The sequence below is a fragment of the Argopecten irradians genome, chromosome 4 (assembly GCF_041381155.1).
Source record: "Argopecten irradians isolate NY chromosome 4, Ai_NY, whole genome shotgun sequence".
Taxonomy (NCBI): domain Eukaryota; kingdom Metazoa; phylum Mollusca; class Bivalvia; order Pectinida; family Pectinidae; genus Argopecten; species Argopecten irradians.
The window spans coordinates 14,155,374-14,177,545 of NC_091137.1; the positions used below are offsets into that span (position 1 = coordinate 14,155,374).

General features: G+C 34.4%; 1 protein-coding gene across 4 annotated transcripts in view; it reads left to right on the forward strand.

Moving 5' to 3' along the window:
- The window catches only part of LOC138320684 (uncharacterized), a 20,674-nt gene extending 5,346 nt beyond the window's left edge, over positions 1-15,328 (forward strand). The window contains exons 1-3 of one of the 4 annotated variants that reach the window (XM_069263843.1): positions 8,071-8,333; positions 10,852-10,942; positions 13,563-15,327. In XM_069263843.1, the coding sequence (XP_069119944.1) occupies positions 10,855-10,942; positions 13,563-14,344 (870 nt within the window). In that variant the 5' untranslated portion in view covers positions 8,071-8,333; positions 10,852-10,854 and the 3' untranslated portion in view covers positions 14,345-15,327. Of the gene's footprint in view, positions 1-8,070; positions 8,334-10,851; positions 10,943-13,562 lie in introns of those variants that run through there. The other 3 variants (XM_069263841.1, XM_069263844.1, XM_069263842.1) reach the window with 3 other exon arrangements.
- The last annotated feature ends 6,844 nt before the right edge of the window (positions 15,329-22,172 follow it).

Below are 22,172 nucleotides of genomic sequence, written 5' to 3' on the forward strand. Positions count from 1 at the left end.
CACGTCCTTATAGTACACTATAATCATGATGCACGTCCTTGTAGTACACTACTTTTGGGGCCGCGGTGGCCGAGTGGTTAAGATGTCCCGACATATTACCACAAGCCCTCCACCTCTGGGATGCGGGTTCATATCCCATGTGGGGCAGTTGCCAGGTACTGACCGCTGACCGGTGGTTTTTCTCCGGATACTCCGGCTTTCCTCCACCAACAAACCTGGAACGTCCTTACATGACCCTGGCTGTTAATAGGACGTAAAACTAAACAAACCAAAAGTAGTACACTATCATCATGATGCACGTCCTTATAGTACACTATCATCATGATGCACGTCCTTATAGTACACTATTATCATGATGCACGTCCTTATAGTACACTATTATCATGATGCACGTCCTTATAGTACACTATTATCATAATGCACGTCCTTTTTAGTACACTAAAGTTATGATACACGTCCTTATAGAACACTATAATCCTCGCATACTTACCATGAAATTCAGCAAAAAAAACAATTACCTTCCTTTAACCATCCCACATCCTTACAAAATTAGTTTTTCATCCCTTGTTAGAATTGCGTTTACAGTACTGGTGTTTGAAGAATGTTCGTCTTGTGTAAAGTTACAGCATGGCAATCTATTTTTTATTCGGTGAAACTGCAGTAGAACATCAAAGATGCTCCACCGCTGACAAATAGTATTTTTTCACTACTAAAAATTGGAGCAAACGATTAGGTATTTTTCTTCAGTTACAAAAGTTACTTACTTTACACCATTACCACCATTGAAAATTTTGAGCTTCTAATTTTACTTTAAGTTAAAAATATAAAAAAATAATTAATTGCATCCCGAAAAAATTACTTTATCCTATATGGAATGAAATACTGATTGCGCATGCAAACCAAAGCAAAATAAATTATTATATATATATTTTTTGGTGTTAATTAGACAAATACATATACGATGAAACAACCTAGTGCTTTATTCATTACTACTCTCGGCGCACCTTTAAAAAGACAATGCATTGAGAATATAACAAAAAATGTTTGAATGTATGTGGACTTAACAGTTCTCGATACATAGGCCATAATTTTAGGATAGGGGGAGCAACTCTGGCAGCGGACAGAGGCATGTCAGATTCACAAATTAGGATGTTAGGCAAATGCCACTCAGATGCCTTCAGAAAGTACATTAGGACATCAGCCTTAGTTGATTTGCTGTTTATTCTAATTATGCTGTCTGTAAACATGTGTCTCTCTATTTTGAAGGGGGGGTCACTTAATGGAGAGGTTCGTGAACTGTTATAGTATTCACAATGTGTAGTGCCATATATGTATTGTTTAAACAAATTTGTTTACTTTTTCACAGTATGAGACAACTAACTGTAGGTTTTGGTTAAGTTGTTCTGTTCATGTGTCTCTCTGTTTTGAAGCGGGGGTCTCTTAACAGGTTACAGGAGTTTTTATTTTCATGACTTTTGTGTTCATAATAATAAGATAATTGTATGTTTCAACTTTATCTATAAAATGGGTTGCCAGGGATATCCATGTTTAAGGAGAAGGAAGGATATTCTTGAAAAAGGACTATTAATTGTGGCCACAGACTTACATTGCTTTCACTTGGATTTCTATATCTTCCACAATAGGGATATGCCTGCACGGGCCTGACTTTGTTTTTTTTTCTCGTTTGTCTCATCAGAACTAGAGAAATGAGATTTCGCGAAATTGACTTGTGACTATTTACTTGACTTCATCCAGAATCTATTGACCCAGTGATATATAACAGAGATATGTCAGTGAAACCACTATTAGGTGTCATTATCTATATGTACTACATTTCAGTAAATGCACTAAGTTTAGTTTCTGGATATAGACTTTCAGGTCTATTTCTGCATTTGATAGGATAGTCAAGCTTCTTTTATCAAAGCGATTTGCCTATATAAAAACGTTTTCCCAGATTTTTGGAATAACAGACATTTTAATAAGTATTGATTGTTGTTCCTTTGTGTTTCTTTTTTCAGTTTTTTTTATTTTTTTATTTTTTTATGTTATACGCTATTAAGGAGGTGGTCCATACCTCTCGGTTGGCGCCTGGCCTTATGCTTATAAGGCCAGTTAGGCGTTATTTTCGCTCACCTTCGCTAAAAATTTTCAAGAAATTTAAAATCATATTTCCTTACAAAATAAATCTATTAAAATAAACGGCTTCCCCTCTTTATCAGGGGTATGCCAATATTTAAGAGAGAGCCATCCTATTGTTTAGTCTTTATTTCATGAAAATTTGAGCAAACAAAGCTCGAGGTATGTATCAAGAATCCTTACTGATTTGAATGTAGACATGTATATAACTTTAATCTTTAGCAGGAAAAAAATTGGGTTAAACAATTACAGAGAGTTATAGTCGTGTATGTCCCTCATATCATCTGCAACACCCCTTAAGGTGTTGCCCCACTAGTACAACAAATGAACATGTTTGAAGAAAATGTAAATCAAACACAATCACTCGGATATAAACTGAATTACTATATGAACCACTTACTTAATTGGATTCTGTGTCCAAGACAGAATGAAATGAAGAGAAAGAGCGTTAACGGAGTTATTGAACGAAATGTTTATACGGCTAATCTAACCTACCAACACGCTTATAACCGCGATTTGGTAATAAGGAGACGGTAGGAACGAATTCGCTGAAATTTTGCATGCTGTTAAATCTTGGCCTGATCTGTCTTTTGGCATAAGTTTTATACGTGTAAGTACGAAAACTCATTCGAGGGAGAAATTTTGGGTCAAACATGCAAAATAATCAACATTTTCATCGATAGTTTCTGTAATCCGACCTAGTGAATATAATAATTCAGTAGATGAACAGAAATTATCAGTAGTAGAAAGGTGATGTTTTTTTCTGAATAAAATGGTTCCTTTAAGTCTTTAATATATGCCACAACACCCCAAAACTGTGGTCTCGAAATTATGTTTATTTTTGACGCTGATCAGAAATTCCCCTGGAATGTTCTAGATGATTCTCGAAGCGTTTATACTTATGACGTCATTACCGGGAATCCCAATATTGTGTATTGAGTCGGTTGAATGTTGAAGCCGCCTTCGATATGCTGTTCAAGTTAAATAGGCAGTATTTTAAGGTAAGCAATTGTCCTTTTAATTGTTACACGTAAGATATAATACATATGGAACTCTTTGAAATATGTAAGTGTGATATTAATGCCATGATTTCAGCATTTTAAAGATGCTCCACCGCCGACAGAGCATAAATGACATTCATCATTTGAACAATGTAGTACATATAGATAATGACACCTAATAGTGGTTTCACTGACATATCTCTGTTATATATCACTGGGTCAATAGATTCTTGATGAAGTCAAGTAAATAGTCACAAGTCAATTTCGCGAAATCTCATTTCTCTAGTTCTGATGAGACAAACGAGAAAAAAAAGTCAGGCCCGTGCAGGCATATCCCTATTGTGGAAGATATAGAAATCCAAGTGAAAGCAATGTAAGTCTGTGGCCACAATTAATAGTCCTTTTTCAAGAATATCCTTCCTTCTCCTTAAACATGGATATCCCTGGCAACCCATTTTATAGATAAAGTTGAAACTAATGTCTATATAAATTTGAAATATAGGTTTAAATATCTATATTCATTGAAATAAAAGAAACATACAATTATCTTATTATTATGAACACAAAAGTCATGAAAATAAAAACTCCTGTAACCCTCTGTTAAGAGACCCCCGCTTCAAAACAGAGAGACACATGAACAGAACAACTTAACCAAAACCTACAGTTAGCTGTCTCATACTGTGAAAAAGTAAACAAATTTGTTCAAACAATACATATATATGGCACTACACATTGTGAATACTATAACAGTTCACGAACCTCTCCATTAAGTGACCCCCCCCCCCCCTTCAAAATAGAGAGACACATGTTTACAGACAGCATAATTAGAATAAACAGCAAATTAACTAAGGCTGATGTCCTAATGTACTTTCTGAAGGCTTCTGAGTGGCATTTGCATAACATCCTAATTTGTGAATCTGACATGCCTCTGTCCGCTGCCAGAGTTGCTCCCCCTATCCTAAAATTATGGCCTATCATTCAAACATTTTTTGTTATATTCTCAATGCATTGTCTTTTTAAAGGTGCGCCGAGAGTAGTAATGAATAAAGCACTAGGTTGTTTCATCGTATATGTATTTGTCTAATTAACACCAAAAAAAAAATATATATAATAATTTATTTTGCTTTGGTTTGCATGCGCAATCAGTATTTCATTCCATATAGGATATAGTAATTTTTTCGGGATGCAATTAATTATTTTTTTTATATTTTTAACTTAAAGTAAAATTAGAAGCTCAAAAATTTCAATGGTGGTAATGGTGTAAAGTAAGTAACTTTTGTAACTGAAGAAAAATACCTAATCGTTTGCTCCAATTTTTAGTAGTGAAAAAATACTATTTGTCAGCGGTGGAGCATCTTTAATGTTCTACTGCAGTTTCACCGAATAAAAAAATAGATTGCAATGCTGTAACTTTACACAAGACGAACATTCTTCAAACACCAGTACTGTAAACGCAATTCTAACAAGGGATGAAAAACTAATTTTGTAAGGATGTGGGATGGTTAAGGGAAGGTAATTGGTTTTTTTGCTGAATTTCATGGTAAGTATGCGAGGTTAATGTTAATGTTTCAGCTGGACTTCATTTTTTTGTTTTATTCGAAAAAACGTACTTGTGCAATAATAACTTATTGAATGTCTGCTGTCATACAATCTATATAGCATGAATTCTGGTTATTTTAACTTGATTAATTAATCAATAAATGGAAACTTATAGTAATTGAATTGTTTTGTGATTTTTTTCTGTAAAATCTAAACAAATTATGCATTTGTAAGAGATTAAGTGTTCGGTCAGGCCAAATCACATGGATAATCAGTTTCTTATTCATACAACAGATTCTTTTTGATGAAATGTTGGTAGCAGAGACTTTTAAATGATTATTTATGAAAATACACGTTATTTCCACTTCTTTGATATCATGTTATTATTAATATATCAGAATCAGTTTATATTTGGCAGAACAACAGTGTAAGTAGGATTTGTGCTGATATTAGTGATGTCATTGAGTATTTATTTCATCATAGATACTGTCCATACATACTGATGATGTCATCTGATACCCATATGTATATGATATGCTAGGATCAAGGATGAAGGGCTACTAAGTTTTTTTTTCAAATGAATGACCTTGACCTTTATTCAAGACCACAAGATTCAAATAGGCTAAAATCTTTAAGCAACTTTTTATCAAGAACCTAAAGGCTTGAGACGCTTTATATTACCTGGGTCATACATAGAAATTCTTATTTATTTTTTTGTATGTTTAAGGCAAAAAAAAATATATGTCTGTTTAGGGTTACCTGACTAAACCTAATGTTTTACCTTTGATCCTATTTTTTCCACTTTTCTACAAACCAAAAAATTAACAAAAATTTGGATTTCAATCTCAGACTCTGGTTCCGGCCATTACTTAGAGTGAAAGAAACAACAACAAAATGGCCATTACTTAGAGTGAAAGAAACAACAACAAAATGGCGACCTACGGACCCTTTTTTTGCCAATGTAACCTTAAACACACATATTTCTTTTGACCTTATAAGTCTACACTTTGCAAGGAATAGCAAGTCTATTCGCATTTTGTCCGTCGTTTTACGTCGTCCTTCATGTGTTCATAAAAAAATTTACATTTTCGACTTCTTCTCCAAAACTGCTGAAGCAATGAAATTTTGCACAAACCTTTTAAGGAATACGGTCGATTAAAATTTTTAATTATATTATCCCCACTCCTTAGGAGGCTGTGGGAGGGGCCAAAAGGGGTAAAATTGGCTAAAATTTCAAAAATCTTCTTCTCCACTCGCAGATGTGGTGAAATCAAATACTTTTCATAGATTGAAAGATTCCAAGGCCCTGTACAAAAATTGTGAATTTCATGGCCCTTGGGTCTCATATTTTCCCCTAGGAAAGGGGTCAAATTTACTATAGTTTATATATGAAAATTTCATTTATGAACATTATTTGCTCAATTTTCATAGGTACATGAAATGAGTCGAACTTGGTTAGATCTATTAGCCTTAGATAGCAGTTTAACATTATATCCATATTGGTCATGGCTGCCCCCCCCCCCCACTCCCTGGGGGCAGAGGGGCGGAGCCAAAAAGAGTAAACATGGCTAAAATTTCAAAAAACTTCTTCTCTAATCGCAGATTTGGTAGAATCAAATACTTTTCATAGATTGAAAGGTCCCAAGGCTCTGTACAAAAATTGTGAATTTCAAGGCCCTGGGGTCTCAGATTTTCCCCAAGGGGATGGGGTCAAATTTACTATAGTTTATATAGGGATGGTACATTTATTTGCTCAATTTTCAGAAATGAGTCAAACTTGGTTAGATTTATTAGCCAGAGATAGTATTTCCCTGGCTGACTCCAAGGGGCCAGAGGATGGGGCTAAAAGGGATCAAAATGGTTAAAATTGAAAAAAAAAATCATCTTATGAATTCAAAGATATGATGAACCAATTACTCTCCATATATTAGTGGCCCTGGGGTCTTAGATTTTCCCTAGGGAGGCCGGCCCGGGTCAAATTTACTTTAGTTTATATAGGGAAAACACATTTATGAGTGTTTTGGCTCAGTTTTCATAGAAAATGTCACAGATGTAATGTAATCAAAAACTCTTTAAAGATTAAAAAGTCAAATTGATATTATCATTGACTGATTTCAAGAGCCTGATGAGCATTTGTATAGTGTTTATATGTCTTTGTTTCAATCGTTATCCTAACTCCGTTGACCGTTAAGGCCTATGGGTCTCTTGTCTTTAATCAGATCTACTTAAATTTACTTCAAACTGTGATATGATTTCCTAACATAATGAAATAGCTCCAAGATTTATCTCCCTTTCGCAAGTCTTTTCATTCAATCTGCGACACCCCTTCAGGTGTCGCGCCACTAGTAATAGAAATATATTGAATATAGATATCTAGTTATTGAAAATGTTACAACGCTTGACATGGCACACTCGTGGGTCCCAAATGAGTGTCATAATTTATTGTTTTGTTTCTTCTCTACCGCTTTGATTTTCCTCTCGGCAGACATTAGCTTGTTTGTACCATTACCACTTCAACCCAAGTGATTTGGGGAGAGGGGGGAGGGGCTATAATTTTGTTGACATATCAGCATAATTGCGTACTTGTGCAGCTTGTAAGTAAAATATCATATCGCAAGACGGTCATGTAAGTGGACATATATATTTACCATATTACACACTAACAGTTCATAAACAATTCTGGGGGTCTGCTGTGGTGAAATGTCAATGTTTTTTTTTTCATGTTAAATTTTTTTCTAATTTAGATTTTTGGAAATTGGAACTTTTACCAGAGTTAGAAATGGAATATAAGTAATATGGTGGTTTGCTTGATTTTGAGCTAACATAAAAAAAGATCTACAGCAAAAATTAACTTTGATATAGCTTAAAATGGTGTCGCACCGGGGAGTTAAGTAAAAATTAAACAAGGTGAAATTTCACTTCTCGATAAAGTATAAGAGATGTACCTTTTCAAAATGGTCGCCAAATTCGCCATTATTAAAATTCGTGTATGAAAAATTCCACTTGCAACAGAAGTCTATTTTGCGGCATATTTTTTATGGCAACTTGCTACAAAATCACAAAAACTCTTTGCCGGTTGTTGAAACGAGACTTCAACGAGATTGAAACCTCACCGGGGCAGATTCTTAGTTATACTGACTTATACGGACTGCAATACCGCATCAAGATACATTTCACCTTAAAATCACCAAAAAGGTTTTAAAAGATGAAAGATATGAGCTTTTGTTATTTCTTTCGCAGACAGCTAGAGACAACTATTAACTTATATTAAATATTTACATCCTAAAGGGTCATATTTATTGAAATGTGATACGTCTATTTTCCTTTATATCAAAGGTTTTGCTTTCGTACAATTATTTTACTTAATCTTTCAAATTGACGATAATGCCTTTTTAATGGTTTAACGTCTTTGTTGAATCATTTTATACTTAAAATAAAAAAAACAATTTAAAACAGTACAGAAAATAGTATAGACAAGCTGGTATCAATTATGTTATCGCTAAAAAGACACGCTGGTATCGATTATGTTATCACTAAAGTTATCCCTTGTTGGGCCCCAACTCCAAAGGGCAAAACCTAGCCTATAACCCACTGTAGGTTTTGTAACAGCGAGCGGCCAGCTTATCAACATTACGTAACTGACATGTACAAAAAGTGGTGGGTATTATCAGTGCTTAATGCGTATTTATGATAAGATCTTACTAATGACATGCGATATGAACAACGTTCAAACTGAACTGTTATATTACATGCGATCGGTTTAAGTTATAGCGACATGTAACCTATATGACTGAATCATTTCAATGCATACCGAGTAAGTGATGTGAGGTGATTTTTTTCGGAAAATCGTTTATTATACTCTGTAAATGCATCGCTAATACATCCTTACATGCAAGTACATTTGTCAGTAGGGACAGAGTTAGGCTAACCACACTTTGTGAAGAAGTATTTCACCAACAACCGGATGTTTACCATTGTCGGGGCACCATAGGGATATTTTATACTTCTATGGTCAATATACTACTGCTTGCATAAAAATGAAGCCATAGTTTATTAGGGTACCGATAAAAGTACAAAACCGTACATGCTTGAGTAGGACCTTTTTGTCATTTCCAAATGTCCTATAGCATTATTTAATAAATAGTAGGTTTAAATTTGTGACTTATAAATTAAAAAATTCTCAAAAACGATCAGGGTTTGGGGTACTTTCAAACTAAACTTCAGCATAAATAACTAAAATTGTGGAAACAATATTTTTTATTAATTTTTAAAAAATCGTTTTTCTTGATTTTTCGTAAAATTAATTGCGGTTTGAGGTCATAGCATACAATGTTTAGCTTCATCCAGACATTAATATGTACAGACGAGTACCACAAAGCGAAAGTTTGCGCACTCATGCATGAATTAATTTACGATTTCCGCGAATTTTCGAAATAAACTAACCTACTCTTCAATGGACTTTAGTTAGATAAAATATGTTTGTACATTTTATTTCCCTGGAAATGTATTGATCTGGTGTATAGCCAATGTATACTAACATTGTAACGTAAAATGTTATAATATAGTTACTAAGTACCTTTTTCATCACAATTACATAACTTTATCGTTCTATAGCTATCCACAATACTGTTACTCACTGGTCGAATGTTGTTAATGGATAATTTTTAGATTTATAAAATTAACAGCATGTGATAGTATCCATAAAACGTGATAGAAATACGACTTAATCACCAGCATGACGGAGTAATGCGAGTAGTTTATCAATGATTTATAACATATTCAGATTAATCTAGTAATTATCGAAGGTATTTTTTTACCAATTTAAGTCGTAAATCTGAAAGCAGACATGTGGTGATATAAGCACATAAATATCAAATTGTTAATCAGGAAGTACTAAATAATATATTGTAATTAACTTTAACAGCAAACCTTCTGATAGTTCCCAACTAAATTCCACATAGGACAGTGAGGATAGGCCGTTCTTATGGCGATAGAAATAGATTTACACCTCATTCGAGTGTACATGAAACATGATCATTTTGGTAACATTTTTACAACCCTATTAGAATTATTTAAAAGTGTTGTGATATTACGCCATATTAGACGCACTAACTAAATTTCAAGTTGTCTGCTGTATGCATGTAATTCTGAAAAAAAATGCTTAAATGTATCCTTTTATATCTTTTGGCAAAAAATTGCCATCATAGTCTAAATTTTTGGTTAATCGGAATTGCAATTCCAGTGTGGTCTTGTATTTAAAATTTCCCCAAGTATAAAGTAATTTGACGATGCATAATTTCAAGAAAAGTATTAAGCTATGTGTTAAAGTTTTTTTTAAAGCATTTGTTGTATTATTTTCAAACATGCAAATGTATTTCAAATTGAAAAAGCATATCAAAAAAAATTGTTTTTGTTTTTCATATTTATTGACCATTTTTCGGCACAAAATGTAAAATTGTAATAATTAAGATATTTTTCAGTACATAAATAATTGCTTTTAAACTTGTTTTACCTAACGTGTACAAAATGAAATCTGCTTTTTAGAATTATCTTCCGTTCAATATCTTAAAATACTTGCTCAAGAATTATGTAAATTATTAATATGGATTCAATATAGCATGAATTTTATATGATCGGTCGAATTTGAAGGTTCCAGTTTATTTGCGTCATGTGAATGCACCGTCTTAAATGTAATGATACAAGACAAAGGTCATGTCTGAAGAATCGAATCACAAATTGATTTTGTTCAGGGTAAAACATTAGTGTTTTCTGTATCTGAAGAGGGCTTAAAAGTAAAAATGGCCACATCTCAACAGATATTTCGCCATTATGACTGTTCAATTAGTTTTCGTTCAATTAAATATTTTCTCCGTTTCAGCTTATAATTACTATACTAAAGTCGTACTCGACATACAGATAATTTGACAAATGAAGCAGACATCACTCTTTAAAATCATGATTTTCCAATATTTATTTCCTGTTATAGTACTGAGTCTTATTTGAAATGCAAAAAAAAAAATAATTAAAAAAAAACCTGTTGCAATTATATCTAAGCCAGTCTTACATTTTCACTAAATTGACTGGACTGAATCTATTTCTATCAATAGCTGTATACTGTAGTTTATTACTCTCCTACTGCTCACTGTGTTTCCATGGTAACCGTTGTTATTTACAGACCATGCCTTATTTAGAAGTAACACACGAATCTTTGGCGCGAGTAGATATCATCATACATGGATTGCCGACAGTCTTCTTCGATCGCACCAGTAAGTCCTTATATAATTGCCTTTGAAATATCACAACTGGACTAACTCTTTTCGATTTGAAGGAAAGAGTAAATTCTTTACTGTTTTCGGTGTTCCTTTGCAATCCACCCTAGATACTCCAAGGGTTACTATCACTTCCTTATATCAACCCCTGGACTTTCTCACAGTAAAATTAGAGGCATTTCAGGAGAACAAAAAACCTAACCAATCTAGGTCTGTAGAGATTTCCTTTTAATATTAGAGAGAGAGAGACGGTCATCTTCAAAGCGCCAGCGTCAACCACTGTATACCGTTATATATTTCCTTTGGTGTAAATCATCTGTAGCCTCCAGTTTTACTATGATTTACTAGTCCAGGGATAGATATAACGTCAGTGACAGTCACCCCTGGTGTATCGAGGATGTAGACACCCCAACAACCCCACTCCCACCCATCACCCTTGGATGAGATTCCAGACATATGTGCACACGCCCCCACCTCTGGGTCGCGAGTTCGAATCCCATGTGTGGCAGTTGCCAGTTACTGACCGTAGGTCGGTGGATTTTCTCGGATACTCCGGCTTTCCTCCACCACATAAACCTGCCATGTCCTTAAAGGGACAATTCAGTGAGGCTAATTCTGTTACATAATCATGAAACAAAATATGACATAAATTTATTGTTCTACATTCCTTATGATACATATAACAAGAAATATTGAGAAATTTCACGACATTGTTTTAAATATTTTGATTGATACTGTTGGAATTCGAAATCGTTGATCAATGCGATTAAGCAACATGTACGCTGTACCCATACATTATGTACCCGAGCCAAAGTCACACACGTTAAACAAATGCAATAAATTATCACTGAGAAGTTGATGAAATTATATTTAGACAAGAAAATGAATCTAATAAGGTAAATACACTACTGTAAGAGCGATTTGAGAAGTTCTAGACAAAAAATCCTTTGGCAAGGGCCAGGGTTCGACCACTATGTGTAATGACGGACAGTAAGCGAGTTTGAACATTTCACATACATTTGTGGGCTTTTCTGGTATATTACAGTAAAACCAACTAATCTATTAGAATCTATTAGAACTTGTTGTTTAATAAAAATTGCAAATTTCAATGTACACTTAGACTGAATTGTCCCTTTAAATGACTCTGGCTGTTCGTAGGACGTTAAAATAATCAAACCAAACCCAAAGTTCGATCCTGGTTGTTACCGTCCTTTAAATAATAACTCCAATTGGCCCTGGTAGCTACCGTCACTTAGACAGCAACTCTAGTTTGGCCTTTGGTATTTCCGCCCTTTGTATTTAACCTTGACTGTTGCCGTCTACTAGACAATAATTTGGATTCTGGTTGATACCATGTCTTAGACAACAACTATTATTTGACCTTGCCACCATACAGTATGTAATGATATCTTCCCGCCATGAAATATAGTGCCTAAATAGAGACCCAATATTCTGTTGTTGAATACTTTGAATAAGCAACTACATTTTTTTATAGTAGAAACAATATTATTTTTGAAAAATGCGCTATGATAAGTAGTCCAAAGTTGACAGCCAATCGGAATAAAGAGATGTTGGAGTTGACCAATCAGAGGCGCTTTAATTGTTTACACACTAGGATGTGTAAACATAAACGATAACCAACTGCTATGAAATTTAACACATTAATTTTCCATTGTGAAACATGCATATTTATGGAATAAAAGGTTTTACTGTTCCCTTAGTACCAATGTATCAATCGTATACGGATAGCATCAATGCCATTAAAGGGACATGAACCTAAATAAACCATGTGAATTTGAGTAAAATACATATTTAAGACGTGTCAGATACCTTTCTAAGTAATAAATATCAGTTATTGTGCAAATGGGTCAAATAAAATAATTATAATGAAAATTCCATCTTTCTGTATTTTGAACCGGCCCGGTCGAATTTTGTAGACTGAAATAGAAGTGTTGAACTTTAGTGGCCTCCCACAATGCAAATATTAAATGAGTGTAAACTAAAATGGTGGGTCACAAACGTGGGTGACGCGAATACAAATGAATTCCGATAGAAAACAGAGTATGTCAAGAGTCAGTAACGTGCGCGATTGGCAAAGTAGGTAAATATAAATGGATCGCTGAAATGCAAGAGACGGGAGCAACTTCCCACTTTATACTTGCGTGATTTGCATATGTGCAATAAGTCTAGACCCTCCCTTCGCGGTGCCCCGTCGAATGAAAAGTCTCGTTTGACTTTTGCCTTATCATTCTTACGCTAAATACAAATTGTTTTATAACAAATATCAACAAATATGGCTTAAACTTCATTTGTCAACCATCGTAAATTAAAAAATAATCTTAAGATGTGGAAAACTAATATTCCTTGTCATGTCAGCAAGTTTGTTGTTCATTATAACCTTGCTTTCGGCCAGCTTTCGTTTTGTGCTCCAAAAATAGAAAATGAAGGTATATTTTTATATTTTTTGGGGTAGGTATTCTCCACGTTTTTCTGTCATTAAGATAACAAATAATTGTAATAAAATATTCAATAAACATCTGAAAACCATATCTAAGCATACAGAACAACTTATTTTAGGTTCATGTCCCTTTAACCGTTTGACTTACTTTGTTTGCAGATAATTTGTCTGTATGGAGCATCGTAGAACTGTTTTTGACTGCAGAACACCCTCCGCAAAGTGTTATCTTTTGCAGCAGACCGGACCTCTATCAGAATGGTCATATGATGGCGTTTGTCGTACAGATCTCGTGCTCACTCACACCGAGTGTTCATTTGATATCAAAATACCAGAAACCGGAAATCAAGTTGGCAATGTCCACATCCCTCCATCATATTGGTAATACGTCATACAGCATGTTGACAACTATGTCCAATCAGGATACTAAAGAGAAACTTGGTGATTTTTTCATTAAGTTTGTCTTAGTGGACAGAGGTACAAGGAAATCTAGTCCTATACCTAAATCATTTCTAGTGCAATTAAAGGACAGATCATTATTTGATGCCAACCGTCCGTATCAGATGCCAGCTATACCGGAAATGCCCAAATCCATCTTTGATATAACTGTGACTCCGCGCCATAGCGACCTTGACGTGAACCAGCACGTGACCACGCATAGGTATATCCAGTTCTTTACCGACTGCGCTACGGAGGCAGCTCAGCGCGGATTTTATAAACATTTCAATGACGACATGTGTCGTTATCCGGTAGAGAAGTATGACATCACGTTACTGGGGGAGAGTAAAGTTGGCGACACGTTACGTGTTTGCACATGGCAAGATAGTAAGGATATGAAGAATATATATTTCAGCTGTCTTAAAGCTAGTTCATGTGTGATGAAGGCAGTGTTTGTATATGGGACTGACAAGATGGCCCCGAAAATACCCCCTCACTATATGTAACTTATCCAAATGTAGACTATACTCTACCAATATTAGAATAATTACATTATATCTGCTCTCATATATTTGGTTCAGGAAAGAAATGAGAATAATTGAACTAGTGTTAAATACCTGTATGCCTACAATTTAATCTTCTTGTTCTGTTGTCTTTCATGAGAAACGTACAATCCAAATATTCCTGAAATTTCAATAAGAACCACAAAAACTTATCTTCTTCAACACGATGCTTTATATTAATATGTACAAATGTGAGCATTTCAGAACAAAATGAGACATGTTTTTCATTTGCATTCAATTAGCCAAATGATCTCATGAGATAATTAAATGAAAAGTCTTTGTATTTCATGTATACTTTTGGAGTCCATATTGATCAAATTAATTATTCTGTTGTTTTTAATATTCCATGTATGGTTCCTAGATTCATGTATTGAGTAAAATGTTCAAAAGTGTAAGTAAATTGTTTAATGTGTTTGTCTTTTTACATGGAATTAATTAACAAAACAGAACACTCCATCTGTATTTGATTGGTTTCTTTTCAGTTCTATTTTCGAAGACATTCGTAGAATCAGTATACAATTATTATTTAATTATTTCAGAATAAAGGTAGCCTCTTGATACACTCCAGTATAGAGTAAGTTCAGTATTTTATACGTTTCACATGGCTTTGATAAATACAACATATGTACATCGTCGTCAAATGTGGAACATTCGATGGTTGTAACAGTTATCATCACGTAAATCCTACTATCCACCCCGGAGAAAATGTTATAGAAACTGTGTGTGGAGTGATTGTCATAAAGTTATATGTTTATACTAGATACGCTGTTATAGAAACTGTGTGTGGAGTGATTGTCATAAAGTTCTACGTTTATACTAGAAACGCTGGTATAGATACTGTGTGTGGAGTGATTGTAGTAAAGTTCTATTTTTATACTAGATACTCAGTTATAGAAACTGTGTGTGGAGTGATTGTCATAAAGTTATATGTTTATACTAGAAACGCTGTTATAGAAACTGTGTGTGGAGTGATTGTCGTAAAATTCATATGTTTATACTAGATACGCTGTTTTAGAAACTGTGTGTGGAGTGATTGTCATAAAGTTCTACGTTTATACTAGATACGCTGTTTTAGAAACTGTGTGTGGAGTGATTGTCATAAAGTTATATGTTTATACTAGAAACGCTGTTATAGAAACTGTGTGTGGAGTGATTGTCATAAAGTTCTACGTTTATACTAGAAACGCTGGTATAGATACTGTGTGTGGAGTGATTGTAGTAAAGTTCTATTTTTATACTAGATACTCAGTTATAGAAACTGTGTGTGGAGTGATTGTCATAAAGTTATATGTTTATACTAAATACGCTGTTTATAGAAACTGTGTGTGGAGTGATTGTCATAAAGTTCTACGTTTATACTAGATACGCTGTTTTAGAAACTGTGTGTGGAGTGATTGTCATAAAGTTATATGTTTATACTAGAAACGCTGTTATAGAAACTGTGTGTGGAGTGATTGTCATAAAGTTCTACGTTTATACTAGAAACGCTGTTTTAGAAACTGTGTGTGGGAGTGATTGTCGTAAAGTTCTATTTTTATACTAGATACTCAGTTATAGAAACTGTGTGTGGAGTGATTGTCATAAAGTTATATGTTTTTATACTAGAAACGCTGTTATAGAAACTGTGTGTGGAGTGATTGTCGTAAAATTCTATGTTTATACTAGAAACGCTGTTTTAGAAACTGTGTGTGGAGTGATTGTCATAAAGTTCTATTTTTTATACTATGTGTGTGGAATGATTGTCATAAAGTTATATTTTATACTAGAAACGCTGTTATAGAAACTGTGTGGAGTGATTGTCATAATGTTTTATTTTTATACTAGATACGCTGTTATAGAAACTGTGTGGAGTGATTGTCATAAAGTTATATGTTTATACTAGAAACGCTGTTATAGAAACTGTGTGTGGAGTGATTGTCGTAAAGTTCTATTTTTATACTAGATACTCAGTTATAGAAACTGTGTGTGGAGTGATTGTCATAAAGTTATATGTTTATACTAGATACGCTGTTTTAGAAACTGTGTGTTGAGTGATTGTCGTAAAGTTATATGTTTATACTAGATACGCTGTTTTAGAAACTGTGTGTGGAGTGATTGTCGTAAAATTCTATGTTTATACTAGAAACGCTGTTTTAGAAACTGTGTGTGAAGTGATTGTCGTAAAGTTCTATTTTTATACTAGATACTCAGTTATAGAAACTGTGTGTGGAGTGATTGTCGTAAAATTCTATGTTTATACTAGAAACGCTGTTTTAGAAACTGTGTGTGGAGTGATTGTCATAAAGTTTTATTTTTATACTAGATACGCTGTTATAGAAACTGTGTGTGGAGTGATTGTCATAAAGTTATATGTTTATACTAGATACGCTGTTATAGAAACTGTGTGTGGAGTGATTGTCATAAAGTTCTATGTTTATACTAGATACGCTGTTATAGAAACTGTGTGTGGAGTGATTGTCGTAAAGTTCTATTTTTATACTAGATACGCTGTTTTAGAAACTGTGTGTGGAGTGATTGTCGTAAAGTTATATGTTTATACTAGATACGCTGTTATAGAAACTGTGTGTGGAGTGATTGTCGTAAAGTTATATGTTTATACTAGATACGCTGTTATAGAAACTGTGTGTGGAGTGATTGTCGTAAAGTTATATTTTTATACTAGATACCCTGTTCCCGGATGTGATGGTGTTGTGTGTGTGCGCTCTGTCGTGAGGGGGGGGGGCGGACCCGGCGTACGCCCCCCCTAAAATAGGAGAGAGAAAAAAAAAGAAAAGGGAAAAAGAAAGAGGGGAGGGAAGGAAAAGAAGGAAGAAAGAAAAAATAGAGGGAGAAAGGAAAAGGGGAAAAAATAAGGAATTAGATAAAGAGTGAGAATTAGACAGAAAGCTCCATTTCCTACCTTTACCGTTGGATGTTATCATTTTAAAATCTAAATGTATTCGACTTTGTGGTACATACATGCATGAACATAAGATTTTATGTCCATCGCTTAAAAGGTACGATGTAAATCCCTTCTTTACTTCTATTTACTTTTTTCTAAAAAAAACCGATAAAATCCCAATATATTAGATAATTTATTGTCATTAATATTCAATATTGACAGGTTATATCTCGATATCCTTAGCAAATAAAAGAAAAGGGGGAGGGGGTGGGTATAAGGAATTGTAGCTGGCCATGAGCCTCGCTGGTTGACTATATGCCATGCCCTTCGTTCTCCAGGTTGTAAATGACATATTACACATTTTTGATTCAGCATTAAAGTCCTGTATTAAATCCGACTATCAATTTACAAATGTGTGCGTACTTTCAAAACGCCAGTTACAAGATTACTACTGACGTCGAATGCTTCTAGAAGCTTTTTATTTGTCCTAAGAAAATGTGTGTAAAGAAAAAAGTGGAAAATCAAACCAAATGGAGAACCAAATGCGACAGAAAATGAGAGCTTCTAGGGGTCTGGGTGCACACCATGGCCAGATGCCTTCCTTTTTTTTGTTTCAACAAAAACATATCTTACCGATAATGTTATAAGATGGGACAAACGATGTTAAAAAATTAATGCACATGACAAAAGGCTCCCTATTAGAAAACAGGATGATAGTAATAATTCCAGGCAGCGTCTGGCCATAGACAGACCACTAGCCTACTTTTCTGTCATTGTCCAATACACGAATTATGAAGATTGTGTATGTTAGTGAAAATAAATTATCTAATCCGACAAATAATGTATAAAAGTAAAAGCTTATATCGTTAAAAAAGTTCACATACATTTTTATTAGTCCTATAAAAACCTTCAATAGGCGACCCCTAGCTGCAATATTGTAGCTCAAAAGTATTTTAGACTGAAAATGGTGTCTTCTTTAGAGCTACAATTGTTCCTTATTACTGCAAATGGAGCAAAGTGATGATTATGTAAACCATTATAAAACGTTTGTTTTACATTTTATCGTACTTGTTTGATATAGCTTACCTACTAGGCAATAAAAACGAACCACATAAAAATATCAAATTTTCATCGAGGCATTATTTGTTTACATTATACATATGAAGGTCTTTCAGAAGGGAATTTATACGGCAAGTTCACAAAATGTGATTTTGACGTTTTATGAGCGGTACGGTAGATAGTAAGCATGGTATTTATGTTTGTTTTGGACAAAAATAATATGTAAATGCATAGTAGGCCGGGTACGTATATTCGTTCTAGGCGGCCCCCAGACCCCCATTCTTTTCTTTGCTTCGTGCCTCTATAAATATTTAGATTTTAGGCAGTGCAATTCTGTAACTTTATATTCAAAATATGACATTAGACGTCAAAAATAATAAACGAACATTTTTACATGGCTTCAAATATTTTTTTGGAAAAAGTGTACATGAAGTCCTCAGAAAGCAGGATTTATTAGCATTTATTCGAGGGCTTCTGGGGGCCTAGGCGGCCCCCAGACCCCCACCCTTCATCGCTTTATGTCCATATAAATATTAAGATTTTGATATTGCAATTCTGTAAGTAAAAATTTAAATCAAAACTTCAAATGAAAAATATGACACTTGACACGAAAACCATAAATAAACATCATTAAATGGCTTCAATTATTTTCTGGAAAATGTGTTCATGAAATCCTCAGAATGCAGGATTTTGCACCATTTATTCTAGAGCTTCTGGGGGCCTAGGCGGCCCCCAGACCCCTCGCCTGATTTGCTTGGTCACACGCCCCCTCTAACCTCAAAACCTGAATCCGCCCCTGGTGTGTGCGCTCTGTCGTGACGAGCAATATCACAGTCATTTTATTTTGTATTTACTTTGTTATAAAAGTTAGATACCAATCAAACTATTTTATCAAACACATTTAACGATTCCTCCCAAAAGCATTGTTGTGTATAATGTTGTAGGTATACTTTATTATTTCCCAAAGGTAACTCACAGCTTACGTTGATAATTTTCGCTCCAGTATATTTAGGTTATTCAGAATTAAATAGTCGGTGATTGATATCGATATTCAGTGGGCCGTTTTGGTACTAGTATCAATGGCATATCTAATCACGCTACATCGTTTAAAATGTTGTCGAATTCTCTGGTGTTTAATTTACAAATAGCAAGTTACTTCTATAGTCGATTTTATTTGCTAAACCATTCATTCATATCGTTGACAGATAAAAAAAAACTATAACGTAGGGAAATTAATGTTGATTCAATGCGTTGATCAATATTAATATCATATAACGAAAATATTTTCATATTATATAAAGGTTACAAAATGTACCATGATATAAGAAAAAATGAACTGTTTTTGTCATTATTATTATAATACGTGTACAGTGTACCTTGTCTAAACTGGATGCCACCGGGATCAGCATATTTTAACGGTATCGTTTTCCGATTAAACATATTTCAGTCATTATACATTAAGGAAAATGACACCGCAATTACACCGGAATATGGAACCGGGCTAGACAAGTTTTGATGTACTGTATCAGTTATTATATATGCATTAGGTCAAAAAAATAATATGTCTGTTTAGTGTTACCTAATAAAATTAAAAGTCGGAATTTCGATCTCAGACTCAGGTTCTGGCCATTATTTAAGCGTGAAAGACACTAAAAGAATGCTCCCAACCTACCGACCCTTTTATTTTTTGCCAATGTAACCCTAAAAAGATATTTTTGGCCTTAGCATGATGGTTATTTACATTTAATATACAAAAATATTGAACTTTATCCACTAACAAACCACATGTTTGCTAGTCAAGGGTACTTCGAAGAGGAAGCTAGCGAACTAAGACTTACTGTATATCCTCCACGTACTAACAGTAACCGCCCATTCCCCAAACTTTACCTAGTTCCTCAACTACCAAGTTCCCTCTCCAACAATACCCCTACTCTAATATTTATTCCTATATCACTGTACCTGATGCCTGCCCTGGCAAACCCACCAGTACCCTACAAATAACCCATCCTCGCCCTACACACACACGCTCACACCAACTTTACAATTCCTTTGTGGTCTGATGACAATATGTTACTGTAGCTGTTAATTTGTTGCACTGATGTCCTAATTAATAAACCAGTCAGAAAATATTAGTTGGGGACTTGTTGTTTTGTAGTTACAAACCTCACAATACTCTGTAAAGATAATGAAGGAGCTTGACGGTATCAGGGACGACAATGAATCCCACCACCAAGGATAAGACGGTTACAGCCGAAATACCGATAGTAAAACTACTTGGCCGAGGGTCATAATCGCTGGTAAATCTTCGTCTAAATGTTGAAGTTGATCGCTTCGCTACTTTTAACTGTGCAGTTAATTCTTTTAACATTTCCACTTGTTCTGTCTCTGTTAGATTGAAATATTTAAAACAACAAATAGACCGACAGTAATGGTTTCCTGCTTCACTCGTTGAGATTGTCCTCACAGTAGTCGTCTGTGCAGTTGTTTGTGTGGTGGATTCGCTCTGGGTAGCTGTAGAAGTTACGTCATGTTCAGAAGTGGTAGGAATGTTTGTAGTTGTTGTTTCAGCCGGTGTAGTCGTCTGAATGTCTGTAGTTGTTGTTTCAAACTGGGTAGTTGTCTGAATTTTTGTAGTTGTTGTTTCAGCCTGGGTAGTCGTCTGAATTTCTGCAGTTGTTGTTGCAGGATCTGAAATGATAGTTTAGATTGTGTCGATTGAATTTCTGCAATTATAGGAATATCAGATGTTTCTTTAAAATCAACGATTGAATAAAAAGTATCAGGAAGACGGGAAAACAATAAAAAAATGTGAAGAGATGAAATATGTTATGAATAATTTGAAAATGGGAGCATGAGAATGTATGGATACGAAAGCAATACGTGACGCAAATCTTACGTTCAAATATATATCAAATAAGAAAACCAAAATAAATAATTTTATTATATTAAGATCAAAATTTAAAAAAGTGAGATTAAAATTTAAAAGCGAAATGATAGAAAACTAAAGATACTTTATATGAAATAGATCATAAATAACAAATTATGAAAATTAAAGCTTTGATAAATTATATAGAGTTGTCAAACCTGTTGTATACACAGACATTCGCCATGCACCACCACAAATATCATCCGAATTTCCTGCACAACGAGTACCACACTGATCCTCATCGGTTTGTGCTGTCATGTCGATGCTGTTGCCACAAAAGCACTGTGTCATATACTGTAACAGCAATGACCGAGAGTAAGAACAGACACAATACGGTGTCCTATACTGTATCAGCAATGATCGAGAGTAAGTACAGACAAAACACTGGGATCTATACTGTAACAGCAATGACCGAAAATAAGTACAGACACTATTGTGAAAACATATATACTGTTACAGCAACGACTGAGAGTAAGTACTGGTAAAACACTGGTATCTATATACTGTAACAGCAATGACCGAGAGTAAGTACAGACACAATAATGTGTCCTATACTGTAACAGCAATGACCGAGAGTAACTACAGACACAAGAATGTGTCCTAATCTGTATCAGCAATGACCGAGAGTAAGTATAAACACAATTTTGGAACATATATGCTGTTATAACACTGATTGAGAGTAAATATATACACAGCACTGTGTCTTATACTGTAACAGCAATGACCGAGAGTAAGTACAGACAAAACACTGTGTCCTATACTGTAACAGCAATGACCGAGAGTAAGTACAGACACAACACTGTGTCCTATACTGTAACAGCAATGACCGAGAGTAAGTACAGACACAATACTGTGTCCTATACTGTAACAGCAATGACCGAGAGTAAGTACCAGACAAAACAATG